Source organism: Peromyscus eremicus, chromosome 20 (genome assembly GCF_949786415.1).
Source record: "Peromyscus eremicus chromosome 20, PerEre_H2_v1, whole genome shotgun sequence".
Classification (NCBI taxonomy): domain Eukaryota; kingdom Metazoa; phylum Chordata; class Mammalia; order Rodentia; family Cricetidae; genus Peromyscus; species Peromyscus eremicus.
Window position 1 is genome coordinate 29566722 of NC_081436.1, and position 26681 is coordinate 29593402.

Genomic DNA, 26681 nt, shown 5'->3' on the forward strand with positions numbered 1-26681 from the left:
CTCCAGAAGTCTCTGCATTGGTTCCCACCTCCAGGTTCTTCCTTGAGTCCTTGCCTTGGCTTCTTTTCTTGACGACTATAAAGTAAAAATAAACCCTTTCCTCCCCAAATTACTTTTGGTCATGGCCTTTATCCCAGACTAGAAACTTAACATAGGACAGGCAGGGAAACTTGATTTCCATGGGAGAATGTGTGGGCTTTGCATTTGGCAGGTGGCTTTACCTTGGCTCTTCTGCCTATCACATTTCTCCGCTCTACTGAGCCTGATTTCAGACTGTAGGATTAAAAAGTCTGTGTCAGGTTAGCTGGAGGATTATCAGCAGCAATGCAGATCAGCTGCAGCCAGCGCTGCAGAAACACTGTGGCCATGTGCTTTACCTCCACCAGGTTTTGGTCGTCCCCGCAGTGTATGGTTCTCCAGCTCAAAGACACCCCCCCTCCTCCCCCGCCAGGCTAAGGGTGTCATCAGCCAAGGGTGTCACCATAGAACCACAGAGCTGGTGTCTGTGCAGGATTTTCACAGGTGGGAACAGATGGGGAGCCTTTAATTTTAGCTCTCCTGACTCTCATCTTTAAATCTTTAACTGATTTTCCTTTTCCTTTTTTAGTATGTGTGTATGTGTGTTCATGTGCACATGACCCAGCTCGTGTGTGTATATCGTATGCTTGTGGAAGTCTGAGGTAAACCTTGGGTGTCACTCCTCAGGATCTATCCACCTTGGGTTTTGAGACAGGTACCCTCATGGGACTTGCCAATTGCCTTTTTAAAAAGCTTTATTTGATTTTTAATTATATGTACTGTGTCTCTGTGTGGGTATGTGTCTGCATGCAAGCAGTGTCTGCGGAGGCCAGAAGTGGGTTTGGATCCCCGGAGCTGGAGTTTACAGGGGTTGTGAGCTCTCCGCTGTGGGTGCTGGGAACGAAACTTGGGTCCCTCTTGAAGAGCAGGAACTTGTTCCTAACCACTGAGCCACCTCTCCAGCCCCACCAATTAGTCTTGATTTCCTTGTCAGCGAGCCCCTCAGGGATCTGCTGGTCCTTGCCTCCCCGGCACTGGGAGGACAGGTGCACATGACAGCCCCCGCTTTTTATGTGGATGCTGGAGATTGGATTCCTGTCCTTATGCTTGTGCGACTTTACCAGCTGAGTGTCACGTCCGCCTCGACCAGCAAGGATGACTCGACGCCAGACTCTTCTCTAAGCAGTTTATTCAGGAACCTTGAACAATCTTCTGACCCTGGGGATAGTCTTCTTCTTCTTCTTCTTCTTCTTCTTCTTCTTCTTCTTCTTCTTCTTCTTCTTCTTCTTCTTCTTCTTCTTCTTCTTCTTCCTCTCTCTCTCTCTCACTCTCACTCTCACTCTCACTCTCCTCTCTTACTCTCACAGTCACCCTCACAATCACCCCCCCAAGAAAGCCGGCCCATGCCCTTTTATAGCCACTGGGCAAATCAACCCCGTGGTGCCACGTGGACAATGCCGCTAGGGTCAGACACGTGCAAGCAAGCCAGATTAGGTCCAGGTGTGCAGAAGCAAGCCAGATCCTAGCCTTAGCCAAATAAGGAGCACCTGCCATCGGGAAGGCAGAAGCCAGACGCTGCGCCATCTTTGAGGCACGGCCGTGCACGGCTCTCTACAGCTGAGCCCTCTCCCTAGACCTCCAACCTGTTTTCTTTCCAAAGCTTTTATCTCGGCACTTGTTTACTGCTAAGTGTGATGTAAGCGCTCAGAATGTGGGCTGTGTATCAACACGGAGGTTGAATTCCAACTGAAATCACGAGGTAGGGCTTTTCACTTGGCGTTGTGATTCTGAAAATTGGCAACAAGGACCAACCCTCTTAAGAGTTGACAAGGTGAGCAGTTGTGATTGTCGCCTCTGGGCTCATCACAGTACCACCGCAGGCCAGAGCAGAGAGAGGGCATGCTGCTAAGGGCACCGACCTTCCAGAAGCCGTAAGGTTGCAGGTGAACCTGGGAGCAGGGCGGACATCTGAGGTGGCAGCAGAGACCAGCTCCTGCCACCTCTGAGGTGACCCAGTGGTTTGAGTGCTGGTGCCTTGCTCTGTGCTCCAGGCCTTCCAGATGAGCTGACTCCCTCTGTCCTGAGGCCATGCATTCTGTTGACAGTGTTCATAGCGCCAGTACACCATGGATGGGTATTCATCGTGAACCCAAACGTCCAGCCCTGCCCTGCGTCCAAGCAGCTCAGCAGGTGGATTTGTGAACCTCACGCCTGTGTCTGCGGCCAGTACGTGGGCACGGGTGTGGGGCGGTGTGTAAGAGCATGGGCCCCACACCATGCTTTCCTTGCCTGCCTGTCTGCTTCTCAGGTCAAGAGCGGTCTTCTGCTGCTAGGTACACCTGCCCTGTGTAGCCTGTTTGTATGTCATGGCCCTGGCACCAGTTCACTTCCTCACTTGCTTAGTGTTTATCTACTGCTAACCCCTTCTTGTCTTTCCTCACATGCCGCAGAGAGAAGGTTACCTGCCTTGGCCTTGCCGGGGCTTCAGGGTCTGGAGAGTGCCTGGGATGATGGTTGTTGAGCGCTCCCACTCTGTGTGTTGGGCTCTGTGTGCACCCTCATGCTCGCAGGCCACTTCCGCCCTCCCAGCTGAGGTTAACAGCTACGAGAGGCCTCTTTTACAAGGGGAAGTCGAGGCAGAGAGATCAGCTGTTGTGCCCTAAACCTCTTGGGTAGGGCCTGGAGGATCTGGGATTATAGCTTGGCTGTTCTACCCTCTAGGATGTGGGATCCAGGACCCTTCTGTGTTGCCCACATTGTCTCAAGCAGGCCAGCTGCACTCAGTGAATGTGGGGTCATGCCAGCCAGTGACAGATCTGAACCCACTAAATTAGGCCTGTGTCAGCGGGTGCCTGATACGTCTGACGTGTCCCTGTAAAGAGATTATATGTCAACTCAGACGCAATGGTGGTTGGTTTGCGAGACAAGAATTGGGTGAGATGGAAAATGTCAGATTTAATTTCTTCAACTACTCCTTCATTTCACCGCCAGCTCATGCTATGCCGCAGCCCGAAGAAAATGCATTAAAAGCTTGCCGTTCGTCAGTAGACGTGGCCTGACCGGGTTGTGCTGTGATGGGGACTTGATCTTGATGAGCCAGACCTCAGCCTCATTTTACTAGGCTCCTTGGGCCTGGGGAGGGTGGGACTTGAGAGGAGAGGTGCCTTTACTTTAGTGTCTCTAGAGGTCCCAGCTCCTCCTCCGCTCTCCGCTGAGCTGCAACAGAGCAGGATGATGCAGCCGGAGGCCAGGTAGCCCTGGCAGCTGAGAATTGTCTTCCGTTGCAGCTTGTGGTCTCCCGGTCTGAAAATCAAAAAAGGCCTTCAGATGCCGAGTGCCTTCCAGGGTGTTAGTCAGGGCTGTCATTTCTCGTTCCCTGGTGCCACCTTGGGAAGGCAGACCAAGCAGCTGCAAGAGAAGTTGTGGTTCCAGAATCATCACAAAATTAGTTATACGCCAAAGACAATGATTTGTTATGGAAAAAGCTTATTAAAAACGGTAATTACAGAAAAGGTCAATGGAGGCATAAATTAAAAGCGTCTTTGAAGATTTATGGTGGGGGTTTATGAGTGGAGCTCTTGGTCTGCTCGAATATACTCTGTGATTTAAAACAAACAATTTGCTCATTTTTTTTTTTCCCACCGAGTTAGATGTTGGTTTGTGACCTCCGAGTGTCAGCTTCCAGCTGAAGGCCGCCCATCTCCCAGGGTCTTACCTTTTCTCCTTATACTTCTGGTTTGCATCAAGGGTGTCATCATTTTTTTTTCTTGTTGTTCTTGGAAGCTTAAACTTCTTGAAGTCACCTTGGCATCCTCTTCTTCTGTGTCCTCTGTTGGCTTGTGATGGCCGTCCTGATGTTTCCGTTCCTGTCCTATGGGATGCCTCTCCCCTGCTTTATAGTCACAGCCCAGGTCAGCCATTCAGCCATGCTATGTGAATCAGTGCCGTGGCCTCCTAACATCACGGTCCTGTCTCCTACCTAGATCAGCCCCGTCTAGTCAATGTTCACAATGAAGCTGGAGCCATCCCCTTGGCACATGAGTTGGACTATCATTTTAGTCTAATTTATTTTGCTCTCAGCCATTCCTTGGGCACCGTATGTATCCTGGGCAGCCTTTCATTCATAGAGCATGTCCTGTGGTTTGTACACTGCTCCTGTTAACAAGCTCAGCCCTGTCCTTGTCCTGTTTCCCCTGTTATGAAGAAGTCAGTAGTGTCTTCCTGTCTACCTCCTTGTTTTTGTTAGTTCTCATCATTTTTTCTACATCCCATCTGATTTCCTTGCTGGGTTAGGGGATCCCTGGGGACAGGGACCACGCTTATCTTTCATCTTACCTCATTTGTCAGTGTTTTTACCCAGAAAGTGGCCGAATCTTATGGAACTAAGTTGATTTAACATTGCCTTTCCTCAGATTGTGTCCCAAACTGTATTAAGTGAGACTCCACCAGGCATGTCATGAGACAGAGGGGGCAGGCTGGTGTGCTGTTCCCAAAGAGCCTGAACGCCTGTCCGTTGAGTATTGAAAGTGGGATCGGTCTCGGACAGTGCTCACTGTTGGTTGAGTGTGGAACGATGTACAGAATAGTTGGAAGGGAGGGAGAGGGCCTCACGTATTAGAAACAAGAGGTTGTGGCAGGGAGGTGGAAGACACATGGAGTTGGGAGGATCTTTCCACACTTCACCTTCTTCCTCCATAGACTAGGAATAGCTCTGGCTTTCCTTAATCTTGCTCTAAGAGACACAGTGAACTTCACATTTGGCACAGTTCCAGTTCCAGCTGGGGGAGGCAGTGTAAGGTGTTCAGTACAGTGCCTGGCATGGTGACCGGAGCAGGAAGCTGAGAGATCACATCTCAGCTGCACACAGGAAACAGGAAGTGAGGCAAGGCTATGAACTCTTCTTCCTGCAGCGAGGCTCCACAAACCCTGAATTTCCACAACTCCAGCAAATAGCTATTGTCTGGGACTGTGTTCAAATACACACGCCTGTGTGTGGATGGGGGGAGGGGACACTCAACCACCACACCTGATTTAAACGTAATGCAACAGACATTTTCTGTATTATTAAAAACCTTTAATGCCACTGTACATGGTTGGGTCAATTTTCATTTTGTTACAGTACCATGGTTTTACCTGACCAGTACTTCATGGCAGATTTGCATATTCCGGGTATTTACAGTCTTTGTTGGGTGTTTTCTCCTTTCCAGTGCTATATTAAAACCTCTGGAGAGCTTAAAAGTTTTCCTAGGTAGCAGTTTAAATGGATAATTATGTAATAAGCTGACAGCTTAACATAATTGCCTTTTGCTTTGGTAGAATGTGTTTGTATACTTGAAAGGAACATAGAGGAATATTGAATCTCTTGGTAGCTTGAATGATTGCTTATCGGGAACTCCAGCCTCTCGCCATGTAGATAAGTGAAGAACAGATGTAGAGAAATGTCCGTGGGAGGTAGTTCACGTGGCTCTGCACATGTTTATCTGATCTCAGCAGCATTCTGTTAGGAAGAGGCTTGTTTTCTTGCTTTCTTGACAGGCTTTAGGTGCTTCCCCGGCTGTCGTATTATTAATCTTGGTCATGAGGACAGGTGACTTTTTCCTTCTTTAAAGATGGCCTGTCTTGCTACAGAAGGGAGCAAAGCTGAGTCCACTTTTCTTGCCACGTAGATTGTTTAAGTCAAGGGTGGTGCACTTCCTTAGAGGCTGAGGTAGGAGGATTGTGAATTTAGGGACAAACTGGACTATGTATTGAGACTGTGTGTGTTTTGTGTGTGTGTGTGTGTGTGTGTGTGTGTGTGTGTGTGTGTGTGTGTGTGTGTTGTGTTCCTGTCTCTTATTCCTAGGGAGCAGATTTGAGTTTCTCTCCTAAAAGTTTATTATTAATTTTACAAGCCAACTTTTTTACATTAATTAATTAATTAATCAGTTAATTGTGTGCACATATGCACATGCCTTCATGCCAGGGCATGCATGTAGAGGTCAGAAGGCAACTTCGTGGAACCAGTTGTCTCCTCCCACCGTGCTGACTCCAGAGATCTAGCCCAGGTCATCAGGCTTGGTAACAAGCACCTCACTGGCACAGAAACTGACTTTGAAGTTCATTTCCTTATTTTCCACTTCATCCATTATTTTTCTCTATACCTAGTTTGAGTATGATTTTATTCATTTCCTGGATTTTTCAATGTATAGTTAAATAGTTGACTTTGGACTCTTATTTTTTTTCCTCTAAGAATCATTTTAACATATAATATTTAATCCTTTAAGAATTTATAGTAAGCCGGGCGGTGGTGGCGCACGCCTTTAATCCCAGCACTTGGGAGGCAGAGGCAGGTGGATCTCTGTGAGTTCGAGGCCAGCCTGGTCTCCAAAGCGAGTTCCAGGAAAGGTGCAAAGCTGCACAGAGAAACCCTGTCTCAAAAAACCAAAAAAAAAAAAAAAAAAAAAAAAAAGAATTTATAGTAATTTTGATTATATTCAACTATTCCTCTCCACTTCTCTCCCTCATTCCTCCCAGATCCACTCTATCTCCCCAGCCCCCTAACTTCCTGTCCTTTGGTTTTAATCACCCATTGAGTCCGATATGTGCTGCCTATATACTCCTGGGGGGTATGAGGCCATTCACTGGAAGTGTGTTCTACCTACCGAGAGCCAAACCCTTAAAGAGAACTGACTGTCCCTTCCCCCGAAGCCACCAGTGACAATAGCTCCTGAGGGGGCGGGGTTCATAAGGCCTTCCTAGCTCCATGATAGAAAATGACTGGCTTGAAATTGTGCAAGTGAAACAGCTGCAGTGAGCTCATGGGTGAAGTGGGCCTGTCATGTCCAGAAGTCACTGTTTTACGCTGGTCCTCCCTGACCTCTGACTCTACAGTCTTCCCGCCCCTCTTCCGTGATGGCCCTTAAGCCTCAGTGTGTGTGTGGGTGTGACATAGATGTCCCATTTGTGGCTGAACACTGCACTGACACTCTCTGTCCTTTGACCAGTTGTGAGTTTCTGCATTAACTGTGACCCACTGCCTATAGAAACTTCTCTGATGAGGACTGTGGTGGTTTGAATAAGAATGGCCCTCGTAGGCTCATATATTTGAATGCACTATTTGAGGAGAATTAGAAGGATTAGAAGGTGTGGCCTTGTTGGAGTAGGTGTAACATTATTGGAGGAAGTGTGTCACTGGTGTTGGGTTTTGAGGGGTTTTTTTTATTTGTTTGTTTTTGTTTTTCAAGACAATATTTCTCTGTGTAGTTTTGGTGCCTGTCCTGGAACTTGCTCTGTAGACCGGGCTGGCCTCGAACTCACAGAGATCCGCCAGGCTCTGCCTCCCACGTGCGCCACCACCGCCGGGCTGGGTTTTGAGGTTTTAAAAGCCCACATCAGGCCCACTGTCTCTCTGCCTATGGATCAGGGACTAGCTCTTAGGTACTGCTCAGTGCCTGCCTGCATGCCACCATGCTTCACATCATGATGATAATGGACTAAACCTCTGAAACTGTTAGCAAGCTTCCAATTAATTCTTTCTTTCCTAAGAGTTGCCTTGGTCTTGGTGTCTTTTGACAGCAATAAAACAGTGACTAAGACAAGGATTAATTAATCCTGTATTAATCTTTGTGTGATAGAGATACAGATTTAGAAGACAGTTTGGTATCATGTTCATTCAGCAGAATGATAGTAGCAGATTAACTCTGGGGCCTGTGAGCTCTCCAGCCATGGGTTCTTGGTCAGATTTACTGCCCCAGACATGTTCCCTCCTATGGAACTGGCCTTTAATTTAGTCAGAAAGTGTTAGGTGAACCCCATAGCATTTTTCCACTATGGCACCCATGGGACTGTCATGCCACTTGGGTCCTTATTGTAGCTCACAGGTTCACAGTGGGCAAGACTATTGATGACTTTGCTCCCCAGCAGCCGACATAGCATCGTCTAGTACTAGGAAAGCTAGCCAGCAGGAAGAAAACGCCTTGGTCAGTATGAACTTCATTTCTTCATGTCCTGTGACCAGAGTGTGTGGTGTCTTCAGCAGTCAGGTCTTACTATCAAATTCTGGTGGGTAACCAAGAACAATGATAATAGCTTGTATTGTTTTTTTGGGGGGGGTCTCTGGGACATCCCTGACCAATAACTTGAGGAGAAGTGACTCCTGTACCAGGCACTGGCCTTTCTGTTCAGCAGGCTATGTCCTTGGAAGAAGCGTGTTCCCCTATATAGGGTAACTCTAGTTAAACTCTTTACATTGTCTGTCTGTCTGTCTGCCTGTCTATGAAGCTTTTAAAGTAGTCCATTTTGAGGCTTCCCAAGTGTTAGTTATCTCTTCCCGACTGCCTGCCTTTGTCCTACTTTCTCCCTCCTTTCCGCCCCTAGCCTCCTTCCTCATTATTCCTTCCCCTCCCTGTCACATCATCTTCAACTGTACCGCTCCCATTAGCTCTGCCTCTCCCCGTCTCCACCAACAGCCCCTTTCTAGTTTTCCGGCTTCTACCGGTTTAATGCTAAGAGCCCCACATGAGTGACAGCATGCGACCTTGGTTTATCTAGGTCTGGGTTACCTTGCTCAGTACACTATCTTCCAGTTCCATCCATGTACCTGCAGATTTCACAATTTCGTTTTTCTTTCTAAGTGAATGAAATTCTATTGTGTCATAGGTACTACACATGCTAGATTGGTTTCTACTTTTTTTTCCTGACACAATCTCACATTTTACTCCACAAATATCATTTACAGAGATGAATGCTCTGCACCTTGTTATTTTTCGCTTGGTGAAAGCATTCCTCGTAGCGATTTCTACTTTTTTTTGAGGAACTGCCACACCAGTTTCCATAGCAACTGCACCGCCATGCGCTCCCACCGACAGCACGCCAGGGTTCCTTGCTCCCTGCCTCCTTAACCAGCGTTTGTTGTCTTTTGTTTTCTTAATCCTAGCCGCTCTAACTGTGGTAAAAATGAAATCCCAAAGTAGTTTTAATTTGCCTTTTCCTCATAGTTAAGGATGGTGAATACTTTAAAAATATTTTTTAAGCTGTTTATAGTTCATCTTCTGAGGACTGTCTGTGCAGTTCCACAGCCCACTGTTTAACTGGGTGGTTTGTCTTCTTGTTAAGCTTTTGGCTCCTTGGATAGTCTAGGCACTAATCCTCCATTGGTATACAGCTGGCAAAGCTTTCCCCATTTTCTAGGCTGCCTCTTCGGTCGATGGAATCTCCTTGGCAGACTTTTGATTCCATGGGTCCCACTTGAGGATTGCTGGTCCTGTTTTCTGTGTGACTAGAGATCTATTCAGAAAACCCTCACCTGAGCATGTATCCTGAAGTGTACTCCCTATGCACTCTTCTAGAAGTTTCAAAGTTTTATGTCTAACTTTGAGATCTTTGATATATTTGGAATTGATTTGTATGCAATGGGAGAGAGAAGTTTCATTCTTATTCACATAAATATCCAGTTTTCCAATACCATTTGTTGAAGATTCTGTCTTTCTCCAATGTGTACTTTGGCTATGCAGTTCCCTCTAAGGCGCTTCTGGACATCTTGAATTTGACAGTGTGTGTATCTTCATCACTGTTCTATTGCTGTGAAGAGACACCGTGACCAAGGCAAGCAACCGCCCATAATTGTCATGGTGGGAAGCAGACAGGCATGGTGCTGGAGAAGTAGCTGAGGGCTTTACATCCTTACCCAAAGGCATCAGGCAGAGAGAGAGAGAGAGAGAGAGAGAGAGAGAGAGAGAGAGAGAGAGAGAGAGAGAGAGAGAGAGAGAGAGAGACTGGGCATGGCCTAGGCTTTGAAACCTGAAAGCCTACCCCCAGCAACACACCTCTTCCAACAAAGCCATACCTACTCTAAGAAGGTCACACCACCTAATCATTCCTGAAGAGTTCCCCTAATTGGGAACCAAGTATTCAAACATACGAGCCTATGGGGGCCATTCTCATGCAAACCACCATAGTGTGTTTCTATTTCCATTCAGTTAAGAGGATTTTAAGAATGTTACTTCTCTTTCCTCTGGAGGTAGATGTGTGTGTCTTGTGTGTGTGTATGTTTGTGTATGTGCACATAGGAGTATGTGTGTGTCGTGTGTGTCTTGTGTATGTATGTGTCTTTGGGAGTGTGTCTTGTGTGTTTGAACGCCCATGGGAGTATGTGTGTCTTGTGTGTATGTGTGTGCATTCTTGAATGTGCATGTGTCTTACGGATGTGCACAGGAATTCTGCTTGACTTTGGGCACTTAGGGACTTTAAACTCTGCTGTTATGAATTCCTATTTTAATATTGTTATGGTTAGAGAATATTGTCTGTATGATTTCAGTCTTTTAAATTTTTCTGAGACTTGTTTATGGCAGGATGTATGGTGTGTCTCAGAGAATTGCCCATGAGTGCTGAGAAGCGTCTGGATTCTCCAGTGATGGCTCAAGCGGTCCATAGATGTCCATGTACAGGATAGGCCTGCTGCCTCATGAACCTGCTCTATCTTAAAACTGCCAGCTGCAGGGGAATTAGGAAACTTCCCCTTTATTTTTTATTGTATGTAGCTGAGGCTTAGAACAGGTGCTAAGGGATGCTCTAGGCAGTAAAATGGTTACGGTACTCAAGAAGATGAATATATCTGCCAGTGTATGGACTGACTTTTCTTGAGACAGAACAGCTAAGACATGCCTAATGAAAATCCCTAATATACCATTTTAATTTGCTCCTCATGGGCACCCTGGCTCTCCAGACTCTTCATTGTGCTTGTCTTTACATCCTGTGACCTTCATATCCGCCCTCCCCCGAGGCAGAACCACTGAGTCATTCTTTTCCTTTCGATGATGTAGCATTTTCTTTGTCTGTCTTCACCTCAGCACAGTGTCCAGGGCCATCCATATTTTGGCAAATGGGAGGAATTCCTTTTTAAAGCCAAATAATATTCTAGTGTGCTTTTATTATTCATTTATTTGCTTACTTATTTGGTGTGTGTATGGTGGTGTATGTATGGATACATGCACGTGTGTGTGTGTGTGTGTGTGTGTGTGTGTGTGTGCGCGCGCGCGCGCGCTCACATTCAGAGACTAGAGGTTGATGTTGTTTGGCATAGTATTTATTTTGGGGTTAGGAGGTCTTACTGAGTCTGGAGCTCCTGACTGGTTGTCTGATAAACCCCAGGGATCCTCCCATCTCCATCTCTCAAGTACCAGGATTACAGGTGTACAGGTGTACTCTGCCATTCCTGTTTTTTTTTTTAAAGATTTTATTTTTATTTATATGTGCATCTGTATGAGTGTATATCATGTATGTACAGTACCCATGTACAAGCCCGAAGAGGGCATTGGATTCTCTGGACTTGGAGTTACAGATGGTGTGAACCACCTCACGTGGATGCTAGGAATTTAAATTCTGGTCCTATGGCACCTCCCCAAACCTTTCTCAGTGTACTTTTTATTCATACCACATTCTCTACATCTGTGTCTTAGGTTGTTTGTATATCCTGAGCATTGTGAAATCGGGGTGGATGCCCTGACGAGGTGTTGATTTCATCCTCGAGGGTTGTCTGTACAGGTGAGGATCTCATGTGGAGGTGACTGTGGTTTCTTCAAGAGGCACCATGGTGTTTTCTGTGGTACCATGCCAGCTGGAGGCCCATCGCCAATGCAGTGGGGTTTGCTCTATACCCTCACCATGTCACGGTGTTGAAGCACCCGCCACCTTCCTCTGGACTTGACTCAAATGTGGGATTTCAGGGTGTGTCAGCCGAGTTGGTACTGTTTCTTTTTCCTTAGGTTCCAACTCCCCCCCCCCCCCCCGGCATCTCAGACTTGGGGAAAAGATGTACATCTTTCTTCCTCGCCTTGCTTAGATTCCTAGGCTGACCTAGTGCAGACACGGCTGTCTCAGGTTATTACTTAGAAAGAACAAGAATGAACTGTGAAATCAGGATGTGCTGGTCTTCACACCAGCGTCAACTGTGGCAATGATCAGTGGCCCATGACCTGTTTACCATCAGAAGTTTGGCAATCACATTTTTCTCCTCTTAGGAGAAATGTTATGATTAGGTGGCAGCTAGTTTTCATTAAAAATGCTCTTTTGTCTGTATGGATTCTTTAATTTCTGGGGTGGAAAAAATAGCTCTCCAGGGCATTAGGTGCTCTTTGTTTGACTGACATCTCCTTTGAAATTCCTGATCAAAACAAAATGAGATATTGATTCTCAAGTGAGATAAATTAAGGCATTATGAGCTTCCACTCCCCATCATGGGCTACGAGAGAGTTAGGATTTATCATGATTTCCTGAAGCTTGGCTCACGTGGCAGATAGATGCCAGGAGCCACCAGGGTTTGAGCTTGCCTCTCCATGTTGTAGTCTCATGGGGCACCCACCTATGGTCAGGCCTCACCTGTTGGCTCCTCTTTGGAACTTGAGAGGGTCACCTCCCTTCCCCAGGTCCTTAAGACCTGATTCCACCCTAAAGGCCCCAATTTCTGACATCGGTGTATTTTTGGATGATTTCCCACACATGAGTTCTCAGAGACACAGCACAGCAGTGGCTAAAAAGGGAAGCGTATATGACAGGATGTCCCCAGACCCTGAACGATGGCTCTCTGCCCTGCTGTAGCCAGGGGCAGCCATGGATATTGGGGTCCCCCATAGGAAGATGCTCTAGGAGAATGCTGATGGGAAGGCTCACGGAGTGACACCCTAGCTCACCTGGCGAAGGGCCATCGACAGTGCATATGTGTTCTGTCGTGCGCTGGGACGTACGTCTTCAGCATCAAAGAAAGACTCTTCCTTCTCCACTTATGTAGCATTTACCCAGAGTGGCACAGGGCCAGTTGGTACCGAGACTCCTAAGCCAGGCTTCATTCCCAACATGGGACAAATGAGATGATCTACTTGAGCCCACTGGAAGACTGTACGTTGTAGGTTATTGGATCATTTAGAGAACTTTTTTACTTTTTAAAACTTTTATTTCTACTTTTGACTCTGCGTGTGTGTCACATGTATGTGGGCATCAGTGGAGTCCAAAAGAGGGTGTTGGATCCTCTGGAGCTGGAGATACAGGTGGTTGTGAGCCACCTGCCATGGATGCTGGGAACTAAACTCAGGTTTTCTGGAAGATCAGCAAGTGCTCTTAAACACTAGGCCACTTTCCACTTTGGGGGCAAATTCAAAAGTGATCCTTCTCATGTCTGCTTCCCATAGAGAACATCTAGATGGGGTTCTAGCAACAGGGGAGTCCTTGCCTGGACGTTTAGGACTCATGGTCCCCAGCCTGAGTGGCACAATCTCTGCCCATCGTCTTGTGTTTCTCCAAGTGCGGCAACAAGACAGTGATGTTGAAGGTGTGCTCAGTGCTGGTGTTTGCAGGCTGTTGCCCTGGAGTGTGTTACCTTGTCCCCAGGGAGCTCCCACACTTTTGTGAAAAAGGAGTCATTGCTTTTACTTTAGGGCAGCTAGGCTCTGCAGGAGGCATGCTTCCTGACAGCGTTGCACAGTATCCAGGGAAGGGCGAGTTCTTGACTTGAACCCAGGTCTCATTTGGCCATCTCTTGTGACTGACTTCCTCTAGTGTTTTGAAGAGAAAACACTTTCTAGAAGGCGTGAGCTCCCTTGTCCCCTGCCCCGCTTCTCTTAAGCCTTTGAAACGCTGTACCACGGGTGTAGGGTCAAATGCAGGGCCTTTGACAAGCTGTTTTCTCCTCTTGCCAGACTTTTCACAACGCAGCATTGGGAAGGGACCATCTGTGCTCTGTTGGAGAGCCTTTTGTGGCTAATGTCCAAACATCATCACCACCACCTGTGTCCTCTTTTCCTTCCCCAGTGACAAGGGATATGCACACGTGTGTGCATGTGCGTGTGTGTGTGTGTGCGTGCGTGCGTGCGGGCATGTATGTATGTATGTATGTGTAGCAGTGGTTGCAACAGACAGGCTTACCTTGCAAAGCTCACCAGCAGCATCAGAGACTTGGTTTGTGGCTATTTGCTTCCACGTCTGTCAAATGGACAAACTATAGTGGACACTCTGTGGGGACAGGTCCCCGTGTGGGTGCTTGGTGCTTAGTAATTGCTGAGAAATACTGTTAAAAAATACAAGGAGCTTTGGTCCTGCCCGCCAGCTTTATGGCCCTGGATCTGGCTGTATTTCTCTGGTGCTGGTCACATCCTGGAAGGTCATAGCTCAGTTCCCTCCATATCCACAGGGCCTTCAGGGTGGCAGCTGCTAGTGTATCTCAAGGAATGGGGCTGTCACTGTCACCGCGTTCTTTACTTCTGATGGAAGCCTCTCTTCTGGACTGGCCTGGATTGTTCCGGATCAAGCTGAACAAAAGCCACCCACCTTTACTTTGTTGACTGAACCCACATTCTGTTTTGTTTTCTCCTCAGAAAAGAAAGATGTGACTCAAAGCCTGGAGAACTATACAGCCAAGTGTCCCGGGACGATGGAGCCCATCACCCTTCCAGATGGCCTCACGCTTCCTCCTGTGCCCTTTACCAAGCTGCCCATTGTAAGGTGAGGTCGTGGGCAGGATGTGGGGCACTGCTCTGCCTCTGCTGCTGAACCTCTGGCTCATGACTTCATTTTTAAAAAGTTGTTTTTTATTTTTGAGAATTCCATACATGTATACAACGAACTATGAAAATAATCTACCCTCCCCCATTTCCGTCTCTATTTCTCCCCATGTCTCTCCCAATCCCCACCCTCACCCCCTTTTTATGGCTCATGACCTACTTAAGCTTCACCTCAGGTCTTGGAAGTGACAGTAGCTTACAGAACTGAGGACAGTGTGGTCCTGTTCCTGCCCTCGTCCATGCCTATTTTGTGATAGAGCTGTGGACAGATGGGACCCTGCTGATTTCTAGTCCAGGATGGAAGTCGGCCAGACCGGTCATCTCCTGCTCACAGGTGTGGGCTGACTCCCTCTCGTGGGCCCGCTGCCAGGGCTTCAGGAACAGAGATGGTCTCTCCCCTTCGATTGCCTTGCTCACTCCCTTGTGCCTGCAGTCAGCCTTCCGGCCCCCCACTGCCTCGGGACATCCAGGCTGTGAACCGCTGCACCAGCATAAACCAGGTCCTATGGGTCCTCCACTGCTCACAGATTTGGCAGGAACTTCTGAATCTCAGAAAGATTTGTTTGAGGGACTGAAAAGAAGCAGTTAAAGCATTGGCATTTTTCTGTGGAGTAGAGGCGTGTAGTTCTAGGGTCCCCCACAGTGTCTTGAGCATACCTTTCATCTGTTGGTACTTACGTGTCTTGGCCTTGCTACGGAGGGGCCTGGGCTCCCCTCACAGCCATGCAGTATTCCAGGATGGTATCACTCACTCCTCTCTGGGTGTCTGCTGCCTGTTACTGATAGGAGACTTCAGTGAAGCTCCGTGTGAGAGCATTTGGGGCTGTGCTTCAGAGATGCTACTTTTCTGCCCTCTTCTTGGAGGCCATTTTAGCTGCAGAGGCCATTTTAGCTGTGGAGGCCATTTTAGCTGCCCGATGGAATGATTGGGGTGCATCCCTGGAAATTGTGGGAAGGGTGGCTGGACACTGAAGCCCTGGCAGGCCATGGCTGAGTCTACCCTTCTCTCCATCCCCCCCGCCCCACTTGCCTGCTTCCTCCCTCCCTCCCTCCTTTTCTTTCTTCCTTTCTTTCCTTCTCCTTTAATTTTTTTCTTTTAAATTGGAGGCAGGGTCTCATGTAGCCCTGGCTGGTCCCAAACATGCTATATAGCCAAGGATGACACTGAATTCCCTATTCTTTTGCCTCTACCTCCCAAGTGGTAGGATTACAAGTTAACTTTCTAGCCAGGCGTGGTGTGCACCACCTTTAATTCCAGCACTTGGGAGGCAGAGACAGGTGGATCCCTGAGTTCGAGGCCAGCCTGGTCTACACAGTAAGTTTTAGGACAGCCAGGGCTACACAGAGAAACCCTGTCTTAAAAAAAAAAAAACCCCAAAACAAAGCAAAGTAACAACTATAACAGCTGCCTCCCCTGCCCCCCCAAAAAAACAAGTTAACTTTCTTTTCTGTGATGTTGGGGGTCAAATCCAGAATCTTACACATGCTGGGTAATTGCTCTCCTACTGAGCCCTGTTTCTAGCAGCAGACAGTAGAAGGACTCTGAGGCTTCCTTAGTTCAAATCCCCACTCCCTAACGGGACTGTGTTTCTGCTAGAAGCATCCACCTGCAGTTCTGAGGCAGGGGTGTGTTGTTTTTTCATCCTTGACAGTTGGAAAGAAAGGGTCTCTTTTGGGCTATTCTATGAGTAAGATTTAAAGTGGAATGTATTTGACTCGGGATTGAGGGCATGATTTAGTTTTCAAACTTAAAGGCTAGAAAAGCCTTTCCTAATACTTCTGTATCTGCGTTGTGACTTGGGTCATTTTTAAATTTAGAAAGCCTTGTGTAATGGGATATTCTAGGCTCCCGGTGCTGCACCTGGGGGTCCCATTGCTCAACTCTTAGACCATTCAGGACTCAAGCTCAGGGAATGGCGCTGCCCACTTCAAGACAACCCCCCACAGACATGCTCACAGGCCAGCCTATCTGGACAAACCTCCGTCAAGATTCCTTTTCCAAGCAAACCTGTTTAGAGTCATGAACAGACCCTGTAGGCGGGGATGTCACCTCTTCTGAGTTCCCCATCTCCACTTGATGACAAGCCAGTGCCAAAGCTATCCACTGGGCCGCCATGTTTCCATAGAAATGAGCTGAGGACTACCTGAACGCATGACTACTAATCAGTTTTTTGTTACTGTGGCCACGTACCTGCGACAAAGCATTTTCAGTAGGGAAGGTTTATTTTGCTTCGTTGTTTCAGTCTATGTGCCCTTGGCTCTGTTGTTTCTGGGCCTGTGGTCAAGTGCCACAGCAGAGGAGTATGGAGAAGAGAGCTGATCACCCCCTGGCATCTGGGAAGCCGAGAGAGATGTCGGGTGTGGGGGTGGGATGGGGGTAGGGGGTGGGATGGGGGTGGGGGGTGGGGGTGGATGGGTGGGCAGAGTCCTGAGACAACATATCTACTTCAAGGACACATTCCCAGTGACCTGTGTCCTTCACCCAGGTCCCAGCTCCTAACAGGACCATGGTGAATTCATCAGGGGGTGAACACACCAGTGCAGAAAGTGCTTCTTTGCACCCATAGCCTCTCAACAGGGCTGTAGAGCCAAGTCCTTAGCACAGGAGCCTTTGGATGCTTCCTGTCTAAACCATAGGAACCTCCACACCCCAAGGCAGACTTCATCAGTTTAGTATTAAAAACATCAGAGGAAGGACATGAAAGCGACCCCTGGAGACGGGGAAGAGCTTGGTGGTGTGAACACGGAGGACTGCAGAGCCCTGCTGTGCCGTACAGTAAGGTGTTTAAAAACAGCCCCATGTCAGTGAGTCAGATTCCAGAGGTACTGTAGAATTGTTAGACACAAGCTCATTTTGTTGGAGATGCCTCAAAACTGTGATTCCTTGTTTTTAGAATAGATAGTTTATGCCTTTTCCCATTGAACTTTTCCTTGGTTCTAGATGATAAAATCATTTTAGCAACTGACAGGAAAACGCCCACCTGGAAGCATGGACTAGGCATACCCCAAAGTGGCTTCCAGTAATTATGATGCAGTTTAATAAGAACCAAACACATGCTTGTTTACGTCTGCTTCAAGATTCACTTAATCACATGTGTTCCCAGTGGTCAAGATGAGCAGGGCCCTGGCCGTGTGTGGGGTTCAATGATGGTTAGGAATGATGTCATCCTGGAATGATGTCACTGCCTTCAGTACCTTTGGGTGCAGCAGAGGGCAGTCAGGAAAGACTAAAGCATTCCTGCAGAACTCTGCGGGAGGACTAAGGGGAGCCAAGATGACCTTGAACCCCTGGTTCCCCTGTCTCCACTTGCCAGTGCTCGAATCATAGGCCCACACTACCATGGCCAGCGCGTTGTGGGTTATTTGAGAAGAATTTGGTGTAGGGTTCAGAGCTGTTTGTAGTGAGCTATCATCCAATGACTGATGTCTTCCTGACTTAGCTAATAGGGGCATCTACACTGACAGGGACTCGCCCTTCCCACAAGAGTTGAGCTTTGAACTGGAATGTGGGCCAGAAGCTGACCCGTGTTTCCCCTGGACAAAGGGTAGAGAATGAAAAGACAAGGAAGAAAGGGCTCCATTAGTTCCCATGCCATCCTTCTCAAGTGGCACGTTCCACAACCACTACCCTAGTTAGCATTTCACTGTTGCCCAGCTTGATCCCTTTTAGCCACAGGACGCAAGGAGACTTGGGATTCTGACATGTAAACTATCTCCAAATGGAATATATTGAGACAGTCCCGTCCTGGATACTTGATCCCTCTTTAGTCACAGCAGCTTCATCTGCCAGATCCAACATCCTTTGTTCAGGAGAGAGCCAGGCTGAATGCATGACGTGGGCTGTAAGTCAGGTGCCTTGAACGATGCTTTTTGTAGAGGACACATTTTATAAAATGACTTTTGATGGAAAAAGGTTGAGTCATGAGTGTACACCATAATGAGCTACGGGTCATTTTTCTGGCTGGCTATGTCCTCAGAATTCTTGAACATATGCAGTAAACCAGCTGTTTAGCCGGGCGGTGGTGGCACACGCCTTTAATCCCAGCACTCGGGAGGCAGAGCCAGGTGGATCTCGGTGAATTTGAGGCCAGCCTGGTCTACAGAGTGAGATCCAAGACAGACATCAAAACTACACAGAGAAACCCTGTCTCGAAAAACAAAACAAAACAAAACAAAACAAAACAAAACAAAACAAAACAAAACAAAACCAAAACCAACCAGCTGTTTGTTAGAATGGAGGACTCCTCAGAATTCCCACCCCATCTCCAGTAGGGCTGTTGCATGACACAGAAAGTGTTCCTTGTTCTGAGAGCCCTGAGTTGTCCTGCCCTCAAGTACAAGGTAGTTCAAGGCTTGGTGGATGGTTCTACCCAATCCAGCATCCAGCAGTGTGGTTATAGCCAGCCTCAAGACTTAGCATCTCTCACTCTGTCCAGCCCTGCCATTCTGCACCAGTAACCATTGTCTGTTGGCAAATAGTCATTGTTTTAAGATGGGGAAAGGAGAGAAGGCTTTACTGACCGGTTGTGTGCGCCAGGTGCCAGGACAGGTACTAACCTGTTACCTCAAGCCATCCCACAATGCCCTGCAAGGCCACTCCCCCTTTCCTGCCCGCCTTCAGAACGCACAGGAACACTTGTGCCGGGCAGATGGAAAATGGAGTGGTAAGTGTGGCTCAGGTGAGGCAGGTAGGTGTGTGAACTGCCCCTAGCTATAAGCCTCTTTTGTGGGAGGGCCTGGGTTAGCACATATAGGGTGATACAGAATATGCACTGTCTGTAGCAAGGAGGCCGCCCCGGGAGCTAGATCAAGAAGTGTATATAGGCTCCTTTTCTCAAATCTCACCCCCCTGGGTGGGTGGTGAAGGAGAGCGAGTTCAGGTTGGGTCTGTCTTCCAAGGGGTATCCCTCCCTACAAAAACTGGGGACCAAAGAAAGGAAACATCCTTCTAGCCACAGGTATTACCAGAGTACTGCTCCTTTGCTGATTTTATAAGCAAAAGCTGAGTGAGGTTCAGGCCACTGGACCTCAAAGCCATCAGTGTGTGTTGTCCCACTGGTAGGTCCTTCAGATTGTAATGAGGGTCTCCCTGTCAACTCGAGGGCGAATCTCAGTCTGAGAGGGGCACTAGCCTCAGGCAGGGTCCTTGTGGTGGTGGGGGAGCATGTCAAGCATGGGTTTCCTGCCGTCAGCAATGAATTTTCACCACAGTGCTCAGCTTCAAAAGATTCGGACGCCGGGTTTGAAGTTCAGCTTTTGGGAGCGTATTTACTGCATTTACTGAGAGCAACAGGTTCAAGTGCTGGACAAGGCTTTGGTACTCAGCCAGCTCACAGCTCGAATCAAAACAAAACTGAGGCCATTCTGGTCCCAGATTGACAGAGAAGGAATCTGAGAGAGTAAACCTCATTTTCTAAGTAGTCTCTTTACATGGGCTATTGTGGATGGCAGATGTGTCCCTTGCATGTGACCTGAACCCTGTCAGGGCCTAGGTGCTAAGTGCTGTAGGGGCTCTTGGCACGAGGGAGGCTGGATTCCTCTAGGACAGTGGTTCTCAACCTGTGGGTCGAGACACCCTCGGAGGTAGAATATGAGATATCCTGCACGTCAGATATTTACATTATGATTCATATAGTAGCAAAATTACAGTCATGAAGTAGTAATAGGAAGAAATAATTTTATGGTTGCTATGAAGAACTGTATTAAAGGGTCGCAGCATTAAGAAAGTTGAGAACCACCGCCCTAGGAGTCCATCCCTTACTAAGTGACATCAGCTCTGTAAGGTAGTTCTTATTAGTCAGTGTGGGTTGGGCTGTGCCTGAGACCTCGCAGTGACTTATTGCATACAGCACAGTGTGTCCCACTCACTCAGCCTGGTGTTAGTGGGTGGCATCCTAGGCCCCACGGTGGCATGCCGCGGGTGCCTGTGACCCAGGCCGTGCTGTCTTGTTCTTGGCCTCCCCGGCATCTGGCTTTGCAGGACTACCATGTAGGGCACCAGGAGGCTGATTGATGTATTGTTTCCACACAGGGCCGTGCAGCGTCTTCTCAGCCCTCGGGCGGTGCCGCATGTGCGACCTCACCTTCCTGCTCTCTCAGAAGCTGGGAGGTGGGGTGGAAACACCTGGGTCTCTCTCATCCTCATCCTTGTCTGTTCTGTTCTGGCCTAGCACGTTCCTGATCTTAGCCACCGGGCCAGTCTGGTCCCAGAGGCCTCACCGTGCTGTGGTTTAGAGCTGGTGTCTCTGGTCATCGTCACTTTCCACTAATGGGACCGTGGGCTGCGCTTCATCTCTCTTTTGTCAGGTCCCGGGTCACAGTGTGGAGATAATGGCAGCACTCGAGTGAAGCGCTTTTGAGGTGTTTGAGATGGTGCTGGGGGGTGGGCTGGGTAGCACAGGGGCTGCATGTACTCAGCTTCCAACAGGTACCCGTTTGTAGTTGACTTGGATGACCTTGAGCATGACGGGTAGTACATCTTTATGAAAATATCCCTTTCGTTCAAAGAGACTGGAGCTTTTGCTTAACCCGACAGCTGAGTTAATAATACTCCTTGAGATCACTTAAGACTGCTCGCTTGCTGTGTACTCAGCCTGTTTGTTTAACCTGCCTTTAAGAGAACAATGTAACAGCCAACGTTACTTGCTTTGCATTTCCCATGTAATCAAACTTTACAACAAAAGCGAATGTATAATGTTAATCTTCAGTTACGTACTGTTCCATGCTCCTGACTCAGAGCACTATATGTGTATGTTGTGGTTGATTATTCTGTTGAAAACAGCCAACAGGTCAGTAACAACCTTGATCAACAACTATCCTACGTGCATATTGAAAGCTGCATGCATGGATATTATTCCATAGCGTGTTTGCAGTGCTCTCTGTGACTGGAGTCAATAATCTCTTCTGTTGTAAAACTCGGTTAAATATGTCTGTAAAATATCCCTCATTCCTTCCCCATGTGACACTTTCTGTGCTGTCCAGTACAGAGCAAAGACCTCTCTGTTTTAGGGACACAGGCAATAGGGGCAGATCAGACTCGCACGTCAGGCAGACTTTGGACAAGCCTACAGATGACAGCAAACACGGGGACAAGTGGAGAATTCAAACTTGGACTCATTTTGGGTCAAATTAATCTAAGGGGGACCGCTGAATTTTCTATCCTTAATGTGACATTGACTCATTCTGGTGCCTCTAAAGTTATCTTTACTGCCTTTAACTCATGACCGTGAGCATGGGATCAGTGGATGGTGAAGCAGCCATTTCAGAGGGCAGCGTGGTACGTGTTGGTACCTTCTGAAAGGTTTTTGCACCCCAATAAGCCTCTCTGCCGACGCAGCAATCCAAATCAAACCAAATCAGACCAGATTAGTAAAAAGCCCTGGTTTAATGGGTAAAGCATTCCCGGGTGATTCTCTGGCCCCCCAGAGAGGAGATGGGGATGAGAGATGGGAAAACCATGTGTCCGTTTTCTGGGATGCAGTTTAAATACCCTATGGGAGTGGTCTTGAGCATCTTTGGGGGAGGAGCCATGTTTGGCAGGCTTTGAGGGGGCGGGTTTGGAGAAAGAGATGGGGGAGGGGAATTGAGGAGGCTCTTCCACCAGAACATTCCAGACTCTTTGGGTATATGGATGCCAGGGTGCCAGGGCTGAGGTGGAGCTTCTACCAGAACATTAAGCAAAAACCTTTCACCTTCTTCTCCGTGGTGGCTTCTGATCCAATGGAAATGCTCTGGCTTCTGCTTACTGTGGGCAGACCTGTAGGGAGCAAACAGCAGGTGTCAGAACAGTGGGCCCTGAGCAGAGAGCTGGCACACCATCCTCACCTCAGTCCCACGAGCAAGGCCTGACTGGGTCTTCATTCTATAGAGGCAACCTTTGTGTTGGAGAAGGTGACCGAGGCTGGACTGCTTTCCTGGCCTGTTGGGTTGCCATGTTTATTCTGCTGCTCGGTCCTGTGGAGTGGGAGCTCTTCTTCTTCTTCTTCTTCTTCTTCTTCTTCTTCTTCTTCTTCTTCTTCTTCTTCTTCTTCTTCTTCTACTTACTTTTTACTTTCTTTTTATTTATTCTGTACGTCTTTCACGTCATGCATCTTGATCCCATTCATTTCCCTGTCCCTTCATATCCACCCTCTGCCCCTGCACTTCCCCCGCCCCAATGAAACAAATTTTAAGAGACAAAGGGAAGACAAAGAGAAAAAATTAAAATCTTATCCTGGAAGCTGCAGTGTAAACCCCTCTGTTCATATATCTTTACTTGCATGTGTTCATTGCAAAGAGTCATTGGTCTGGTTGGGAGAACTGGCTGGCAGACTAACCCTACAGCCCAGGCCCAGAACCAAGGTTATGACTTGCCCTCCCTCCCCTCCCCCCAATATCCATTCTATCTATGATCTGCTAGAGTATGTGAAAGGACGTGACCCACAGACCCAAAGCTGCAGGACCTCCACAACACAGGGCAACAACAGGTCAGTACTTGTTTGTATGTGGTCTGGAGTTGAGCGTCCTGACGGTCAACTCTGCACTCTGCTTACAATGATAGGTGTGTGAAGCTGCTGAGTCTCCCTACCAGCCTCCGGCCGCAGAAGGTGAAAAGCCTGCTGGGGCAGACCATGTCCACCAAGAGCCCCTTCATCTATTCACCAATCATCCCTCACAGCCGTGGAGAGGAGCGCAGCAAGAAAATAGGTAGGCCGCTGTCCGTGTCCTGCTTAACCTCCTGGGGTTCAGGACTGAGTTTCTGGCCAGTTCTGTGTGTGCATACACTTGTATGTGCTTGCACACACACTCTCCTGGAAACTCATCTCATGTGTTGCCTTAGACTGGAAGTTGCTCATTGATCTGATTGTTAGAAACTTATTTCCTGAAAGATGATTCATGAATGGTCTAGAAGCCATAAAGACCTAGCTTATCACTTGGCAGAGATAGGGAGCATGTGTGTGTGTCTACTGGATTACCATCCTTCTTACAGAGGCACTATGGTTCAGGCACAGGGGCTCCACACTGGTCCTTGTCACTCCTTAGAAAGGCCCTTCCTCCCAAAGTCATAGTCATTCCAGTGGTGACTAAAGTTGGACCTGGAGACTCCATGTCTAAACCATTACATTGGTACATTAAACACTGTTCTGCTGTAGGCTTTGTGTTGGATGGATTTGCTTAAGCCTAGGCAGTTATCCATCATGAACTCCGTAGGGAAGCTCAGTGAGGCTGTGATGTTTGATAGGTGGAGTGTGGGAAATGCATTTATATTTTCTCAAGTTAGTGTCTCACCACGTAGCCTACCTAGGCTTACCTCAAACTCATTATGTAGCCTAGGCTGGCCTTGGACTCCAGATCTCTTGCCTCAGCCTTTGAAGTGTCAGTATTACAGGCATGCCTCAGCACTCCTGGCTAGTTAAATGCTTTTTTGATTTGGGATATTTTCAACTCTGGGATATACATTGAGGACTGTCTATATGAGAATAGGTTCCTACTACAAGCGCGTTTTCCTGTCCAGTTCATGCAGGTTGAGCACAGACACATAAAAGTGAAGATCAGGGTAAAATGCAAGTAAGTTCTTTGAAGTTTTGGGGCTATTAACACTGTCCCTGATATTACTCACTAATCCCAGAGCAGAGCCCGTGGGCTTTGGGAAAGCCTGGGCAGGCCTAGAGTGACTTTGCCTTAAGAGAGCAGAGTGTCCTGCCCTGGTTTGGCTTTGCATGTTCTAAAACTGTTCCCTGTGAAAATGAGAGAGGAGGAGGAGCTGGTGTGTAGCTCATTGGCACAGTGCCTACCTAGCATGCATGAAGCCTGGGTTGGATCCCCAGCATTGAATGTACTGGGCATGGTCATGCACATCAGTAACCCCAGCTCATGGCAGGAGGATCAGAAGTTTGAAGCCATCCTTGGCTACATAGTGAGTTTGAGGATAGCCTGGGCTGCATGAGAGCTTGTCTCAAAGAGAGAGTGAGAGCAATTAAGAAGGAAGTAAAGCAGGAGATACCAGCTAATCTCTCGAGAAAAGGCAACTGATACTGGGTGCTGGCAAATTCTCGAGAATGTGTTTGAGTCTTTGAAATTCCATCTCGGTCTTTGGTTTTGGAAGTCAGCCTCCAGCCAGGCATGGTGGCTCATGCCTTTAGTCCTAGCACTTGGGAGACAGAGGCAGGTAGATCTCTGAGTTCAAGGCCAGACTGGTCTATAGAGCAAGATTTAGGACAACCAGGGCTACGCAGAAAACCCTGTCCCCCAAAAATCAAACCAAACCAAACCAACCAAACAAAAAGAAGTCATCCCCAGACATAGGTCCTTTACCACTGTACCTCTGTTCTGGAGAGCGTATGGCAGTGAGAGAAATGTCTAATCAGGTACATTCAATAACAACAAGGAAGGGCAGATGGCATTTCCCACTCAGCATGCATTATGGGCAGGAGGAGAGAAAGACAGTTGTTCCTTTGCATTGTGTGGGACCCTGGTACGACCTCTGACGGGAGTGCCTCCCTTCATCTTATTGGAGACAGAGGATGGGGTCCTCCTGCACTGGCTCATTGACTTTGCCATCACCCCAGGTACCTAGACTACTTAAAAACAAGACTCTGTCTCAAAACAAACAAAAAAACCTAGGAGACCCTTCATCCTATCATGCTCCAACTTGATACCCGGACCATGGTTTCTCTCAGCCCAGTGACCCACAGACAGACACAAAGAATGACAGGGAGTGGGAAAATGTTCTCAGAACACCACCCCGAACCCCAAGGGCATCTCTCTTACCGCATTCCTGATACTATGGTAACTCTCCCGTTACACGTGGAGATTCAGTTAGAAACATTTGAAATTTAAGCCAAAGACACATAGTCTTCAGCAGGGACTCACTAATCAGGATAGTTCCAGAAAGACATTAGAAGCCATAGAAAATAAATTACATTTTCCCACCCCCAAATATGCATTTGGAGCTGAAATGAGGCTTGTTTGTCAGAGTGTCTCCCGGGCATTCATGAAGAAGGGTTCACTCCCCCGTGCCTGTGAGCAGAGAAACTGGCACCCGTGGTCCCAGAGCACTGCATCTGTGCAGGCTCCTGGAGTTGGTCAGCCTGTCTAGTCTCCTGACACTCCAACACAACATTGTCATCCCCAGAGTTCCCATTTGAGAACCTCCCAGTTGAGTTTCCCACTCAAGACAAAACCAAAACAAAAAGCCAATTTCCTCATATTTTAAGTCAGTTTATGACGTCGGGCCGGGCCACATCTGATTTGGACAAGCCTGCCGGCTAGACAACGTTTGCCTTGGTGTCTTCAGCAAAGGCAGACTGTTTTCATAAAAAGTAGCTTCAACACCTTCTTACCAGTGAAGCAGGGGCAGTGCAGCTAGATGCTTAATGCTCTGCGGCTGTCCCCGGCTTCTTACTCCTCTCCCGGTAAATGGTCCCACGTTTTCATCCGACCCAGCACTCCCACCCCCAGAGAGGAGAAATCCACCCCGGCTCCCTTAACTCCCCTCTGACATTTTTATCTAAACAAATGGGGTGATACTTTTCCTAGCGGGTTCTTCAGGGGAAATAAAAGCTTACCAGTGTTCCAGGTGATACCCACAAAGCGCAGCCTAAGCTGCTGGAAGAGCCAAGCGAAGAGGCAGGATGGCCGCTGCTGGGCTGGGCAGGGTAGGGTGCAGAGTCTCCTGGTTTGTTTGTTTGGAGACGGTCTTCTGGCTTCCACTCTTGGTGCTCCTGTTCCAGCACCCTCGAGTGCTGGTATTTCAGATGAGAGCCACCACACCTTCCTGGGTCTCCATGTCATTTGCAACAGGACTTCATGGCCTTGTGAGGCCTCGTGCTAACGTCAGCAGCTGTCCCAGGGACAAAGTAATGGCCTGGATGGGCCAGGGCTGTCAGGGGCCATCTTTGCTGTGACTATAGCCTGGCCCTGCAGCTACTTCCTACCATGTGACCTCAGGTCCTGATAGTGCCACCCTGGGCTCTGGTCGTGCCCTCTGTGGAGTGAGACCTTTAGAAATTGACTCAGGGTTGTTCTGGATCAAGTAAGAGAATATATCTCACTGATAGCCATTCAGAGACCTTTGGGGGCAGTTGTGTGTTGTGTGGTGCTATGGGATGCAGGCCTAAGTTATGACCACTCAGAGACATCCCTCCCCACTCCCCG

At 48.0% G+C, this 26681-nt stretch overlaps 1 protein-coding gene across 2 annotated transcripts in view; it reads left to right on the plus strand.

Moving 5' to 3' along the window:
• Positions 1–26681, plus strand: part of Trappc9 (trafficking protein particle complex subunit 9) — a 482662-nt gene that overhangs the window by 76513 nt on the left and 379468 nt on the right. For both annotated transcript variants that reach the window (XM_059246876.1, XM_059246877.1), the window contains 2 exons: positions 14361–14487; positions 23086–23231. In XM_059246876.1, the coding sequence (XP_059102859.1) occupies positions 14361–14487; positions 23086–23231 (273 nt within the window). The remainder of the gene's footprint in view (positions 1–14360; positions 14488–23085; positions 23232–26681) is intronic.